The 5,674-nt window shown below is 41.5% G+C and overlaps 1 protein-coding gene across 1 annotated transcript; it reads left to right on the top strand.

Annotated features, from left to right (window-relative positions):
* Positions 1–2,680: 2,680 nt before the first annotated feature.
* paxx (PAXX non-homologous end joining factor) lies at positions 2,681–5,461 on the top strand. Its single transcript, XM_005952659.3, has 7 exons — positions 2,681–3,088; positions 3,318–3,378; positions 3,449–3,498; positions 3,599–3,777; positions 3,870–3,929; positions 5,023–5,116; positions 5,202–5,461. Exons 1-7 carry the CDS (start codon positions 2,988–2,990, stop codon positions 5,248–5,250), a joined length of 594 nt encoding a protein of 197 aa, XP_005952721.1. The 5' UTR covers positions 2,681–2,987; the 3' UTR covers positions 5,251–5,461.
* The last annotated feature ends 213 nt before the right edge of the window (positions 5,462–5,674 follow it).

Consider the following 5,674-nt stretch of genomic DNA (forward strand, 5'->3'; position numbering starts at 1 on the left):
CGAACCAGAAATTATTTCCACTACTAATTAATTGCCGTTGAGCTTAAAGGTCCTATTAATAAACGGTTAACGAATGTGTATTTATGAAGACGATTTGTGAGACTGGTAAACTTGTGATATGTACAATGGTCTTTCGTTCTACATGGTGCATTTCAAGGTCCTGTACCCATCCGTCGGCTTGTTGCAGTGACCTGAAGTTACTAAACTTCATGAGTGTATGCACTCACTCCAAGAACCGTATAATTATAAATATGAGCGTGGTGAAAGTTGGGCAGCACGCTAACGTATTTTGTCCACTCTGTGTGCTCGTAAGGGTCAAACCCTTTCACTCCTTTGATTTTTTTCCATTATGATTGCCCATTCCACAGAACAGAGTTCACAATTCTGTCTGATATTGGGCCACCATTGTGTTGCTTTGAACTTACTTGTTTGGGATGAAAAAATTGTTATGTTTTTTTGTTAAATAAATAATTTTCATCAATAAACTTTCCTTGTTTAAACATGTGCCATGGTGTGGTCTTTCTTTGCTTGTAGCTTCTTGGTGTTGTTAAATACAATAGATAAAAAATACATATAATATACATATAATAATGTACAACACATTATGGAGTATACTTCTGCTGTGAGGTCCTGCCTCCTTGTACTTATGCAATTAACTGGATAATCAGTGGACAGGTATGTTTATAAATTATATTATATTAGGCCAATTTTCTTATACATATTTTTGACCAGGGGGTAGAATTGATTGTGAACTGGAAAGGAAAAATGCTCACCACAAAACACTCCACAAATCCCGCAAATGATGGACTTCTTTATAAACTACTGAATCAAGCAGTTAAAAATTCTTCTAAAAGTTCTAAATGAAGCTTCAGATGTCACTGATCAAGTGACTGTGGAAAAACCTCCAAAGCCTCAAAGGAGTGCTTCTGAAGCAGTATGTTGGGGGGGGGTTGACACAGGCGTCAGCTTCAAGCAGGCCATCACTCTTTGCTCCAGATAGCAAGTCTATCCTTGCAAATAGGTTCAACAGGAGACACAGTTAACCTGTACAGCAATAGCAAATAAATATCTACTCTATACCTAAATGAACACCAGATCTCATCACAAGTGTCCAACACTAAATAATCTGCAGCTACAAACACCCCCACACAACACTGTTTTGCCAAAACTCCAGCAACAAACCAACAAAGCTGGAATAAATGTATGAGTGTCAATCACAGTAGCACAGCAAAAGGTTCCTACAAACAACAATGACATCCACATTAACCAAAGTGTCCAAGATGCCAAACAAAGATGGAACCAAGCTATGACAAAGCTCACAGCAAATCAAAGCAGTTAATGGGGTCTACAAAGCTACCTGACCAAACTACCAAGCTGTTAGAATGCCTGCATCTTAAGGATAAAGGACACTCTTTTGAGGATGCCAATGTTCACATTTTGGACAGAGAGGACAGATGGTTTGAAAGAGGAGTGAAAGAAGCCATCTATGTCCACTGTGAGCGACCATCTTTGAACAGAGGCGGTGGTTTACGACACCAACTCTCTGCCATCTATAATCCAGTTTTGAGATCCCTTCCCAGACGCCTTAACGCCCACTCACATCCTGGGCCATCTGACCTCAGGAATTCGCATGATAAGGTGGGGCCAGGTTTCACAATGAACACACCCGAAACTCTGGCTGATTGGGACCCACACCCAGTTTCACACCTTGGCTCAGGCGATTAGAGGATCATCAGGGGGTCCTTTTCTCCCTCTGTGGGGGGATTCTCCCACTAGGTTTATATCTGGGACTCTCCACCATTTGACCTTAGAACTGAAGAAGCTTCTCGGATAAGAGGTGAAATGTCTTCAAGCAACTTAAAGAAGTCCAGACGCTTTTCTTTGCAAGCTCCTTTGTTTTGAACTTTTTATTACATTATATCTACTAAGTTTGATCCCTTTCCTCTTCCATTGGCTAACATTCTTTCCCTTTTCCCTCAGTGTAATAGCAATGGGCCAGACACCCCATACTCCCACAGCACCTCCCACAGGACACCCTGAGGTGTCCAGACGCTTTTCTTTGCAAGCTCCTTTGACTACGATAACCTGGATGACTGAGAACCTTCACAGACATATTCAAAACATATAGTTTATTTATGATGTTTCACTTAGTGATGGTGACATGGCAACAGATTGAGATATAAGGTATCAAGAAAGTTTCAACCCAATAAGATGAAGAAAATGCATATGGAATTATTATAGTAAATAAGCAACACGTGAAGGTAAGATGTGCAGTGGAATTGTTAGATTTTCCTCTTAGGGGGAAAGAAGTTGAATTAGGTGCAAGTATTCTCTTCAATAAAGTTAATGTCCACAGGGCATGGTCCAGTGCTATTTTGCTAACACAGGTGTACAAGTGTGTGCAGTGGCGGTCCTAGCCTGTTTGGCGCCCTGGACGTCTGGTGTTTTCGTGTTTGTTGGTTTGTTTTGATTATTATTAGATGCTGCTCCAACCAGCCAGAGAATCCCCCGCCGCCCCGGCCTCTCCTCCCCGTGCCGGAAGCAGCAGGAGGGCGCCCTTACCCCCAGCAAATGGGCGATAGAAAACCGATCAGTGCCTGTGCCATTCCCTGGCTGACGTCGGGGCAGCATGAGTTCAAGCATTTTTTTCTTTTTTGCCGATGCCCGTGATGCCACCCCTCACCACGATGCTGCCCCGGGCAACCGCCCGTGTCGCCCGTATCTAAAACCGCTACTGAGTGTGTGCTCTGGATTCAGGAACAGAAGTATAGATCTTTACTCCTCCATTCAACAATTGGTATGCCGATTACATCGAGAGGGAGAGGTCCCCGTAGTCTGCAAGCCAGTGAAGTAACCATTCCAAGCCAGAAGATGGCGCTTGTCAAAGGTGTCTGGCACTCATGCTATGAAACGGTGTACTCTTGGGGCATGCAAGAGGCATACGCTTGTTTTTCTTTTATTGTTCTTCTGTGAACCATAGTGGAGACATGGATGTTAGTGTAAATTCCTATTGTACCGTGTTGGATAAAACAAGCCAATCTAAATTCCTTTGTTACACTCGCAGGAAAGACGGAATGCTTAGTGTCTGGTGAGTCAGATGTTGTTATTAGCCGGAGTTCATTTGAAATTAAATCTTTTTTATTCTGAAAAATACGTTTGTACTTGGACATAAGCTAGGAAATGGAAGTATTAGTAGTTTGTTGATGTTACGGCCTTTACCCCGGTGGTATAAAATTTAGTTTTAACTGACAGTGAAAGTCTGACGGTGAGCGCATTAGTTTAGGCACACATGCGCACTAAAACATCGTGTGCTGTAGTCTGACAGATGCTGCAAATGTCTGGAGTGTGGAGTACACTAAGGACAGTCTGAAGCACCTTGTAAGTATTCTGGGTTTCTTCTCATTCACTCAGTATACTGTCATAATTTCTGTCTTCCCTGTGTGTTCAGGGGCAGCGGTTTGCCTTAAAATCTACAGAGGATTATGTCTTAAAACTCAGGTGAGACCACACTCAACTCCTGCATGCATCACTTCTTGCATGGGACTATAAAAAGCTGTGGTCAGGTAAGTGAGGCTGAATATAGCTCTATTTTCCTCAGGGCATCCTGCAATAGTGGAGATGTGTCTGTTTCCGTGCATGAGGTTGGTGCAGAGCTGCGTTTGGGATCCAGTCCAGGAGACCTGAGTGTAACTCTGTCCAGACTGGAAGGTCCACAGGCCACAGACAAGTTGAGGGAGCTGCTGTTCACGATGGCTGACAGCCTCACACAGCTTGACAGTGAATTCACTTTGTAGTTGTGACTCATTTTATGCAGAATTAAAACTAACTTCCTTTTAGATCAGTACTGACTGTAACATGTCCCCTCACAGGTGGCCCCTCAAGTGGACCCCCCTCAGCCAGTCCAGTGAAAAACCAAAGACGGCCCACAGGTATACATTTGTGAAATGGCTCTTGGCTTCAAATAACCATTGGCCATCTCCAATACCAAGGATTCAAAATCTAAATGTGATGTCACACTGGCTGTGGCCAACTTTTCTATACAACCTAATGGATGTTTGCTCATAAATGATTCCATTGATGCATGCTTTCAGTCAGGAATGTAAAGCAGGACACTCTGCAGGTTAGAAACATGATTAAACCACAACAGAAGCTTCCCGTATGTGTAATCCAGTATGGTTATGGTAGCTGAAGTTGGCTTGGATCAGGAGATGCTGCTCTTCATTTTCATGTGTAAAATTAAATTACAAGAGGCTGTACAACAGATCATGTTGTGATCTGTTGTGAAATCCATAATAATTTTTTGCTGCAACCAAAATACCTGGGAAATGTCAAATGGGTATATCTTTTGTAAAGACAATGGAAATTACCAGAAGGAAAGTAAGATTTTGGGGCTACAGGTGTACCTGTTAATAGTGGATCATATTGGAAGTTTCCCTTGTTCTCCATCATGAATAAGAAAAGCTTTATTCATCCCAAAGGAAAACTCATATGATGAGGAAGAAGTAAGGGGAAAAAAATAAAACAAAACCACATAAACGATGGTTGCCGTGGACATCTGTAAACAGTTTCAAACACTCAGTTTGACTGTACTACAAATATTTATTCGCCATTATGCCTTGACTGGAGTAGTTCTGCATGTTTTGTGAAACTGGCCCACTGGTACAGAACCCCAACACATAGATGTGGTTCTGCAAGTGTGGACTACCAGTCACAATAAACTTTAATCTTGAAAGAGGCTCAAATTTTCTTTTAACATCATAATAAATTTGCATTTATTTTCAGCTGTAATGCAATCTCTTCTAAATATATTAAAACTGTTTTAAGTGATTTTAAAATGGGATTTTCTTAGTGTTGGGTAATTTTGAGGTAAGTACTGAATACAATAATGATCTTTTATCCGGTGCTTATATGTACATTGAAGTATTCCATCTTTTTCAGTAAAAGGAGACATGTAAATGTCATGCTTAAAAAGGTAATTGGGCAATTAAACGTTTTCATTAATGCAAAACTGTTCTCCTTTAGAGTTTGAGCCCTGGCAGCAGCAGAGCAGCGCTCCAGCAATGACCATGAAGAGAAGACTTCCGGGGTCCTCGCTCATCAACCCTGGGGTTAAAAAGTATGGTGTCTCTTACAGGACTTCAATAGAGCAGTGATGCTACTGATGTGAGTGAAATAAAGCTACTGTCCATGTGTGTTTGCAGAAAGCAGCAAGCGACTGGCGTTGCCTTTGATGATGCAGATGAAGACTGATCTTCCTCCTTGTACTCATAGTCCTGCTGCGCAGCCAGAGATGAATGATCTTTTAATCCACTAACAGAACATGAAAACCTCAGTGCATATTTATGGGATCAAAGCTTAAACTTTAACTGCTTTTTATTAAACAATGACTTAATGCTATATAATGGTTGTCTCCAATAAATGATTGAATGATAATTTGTAATAAAATGACATAAGAAACACATTTGCACACTTTTAATTCCCCCCCCCCCCTTTTTCAGGACTTGTTCTTATATTGTGCTTTTCTACTCTGAGAACAGCACTTTACACAACTTGCCTTATTCTCACAAGCACTTGTTTTGCTGTGCAAGTGCTTCTAGCATTCACACTCAAATGCATTGGAGAGCAACTTGGGGTTAGTATCATGCCCAAAGGATGGAGATAGGGGGTCAAACCA

The sequence above is a fragment of the Haplochromis burtoni genome, unplaced genomic scaffold (genome assembly GCF_018398535.1).
Source record: "Haplochromis burtoni strain Fernald_Lab_line unplaced genomic scaffold, NCSU_Asbu1 Contig_1956, whole genome shotgun sequence".
Lineage (NCBI taxonomy): Eukaryota > Metazoa > Chordata > Actinopteri > Cichliformes > Cichlidae > Haplochromis > Haplochromis burtoni.

Excerpts from the sequence above, each read along its gene's own strand:
- paxx (XM_005952659.3), top strand. The coding sequence starts at position 2,988 with ATGGATGTTAGTGTAAATTCCTATTGTACCGTGTTGGATAAAACAAGC. Across the intron at positions 3,930-5,022 it reads AAACCAAAGACGGCCCACAG|AGTTTGAGCCCTGGCAGCAG; the intron begins GTATACATTTGT and ends GTTCTCCTTTAG. Across the intron at positions 5,117-5,201 it reads ATCAACCCTGGGGTTAAAAA|AAAGCAGCAAGCGACTGGCG; the intron begins GTATGGTGTCTC and ends GTGTGTTTGCAG.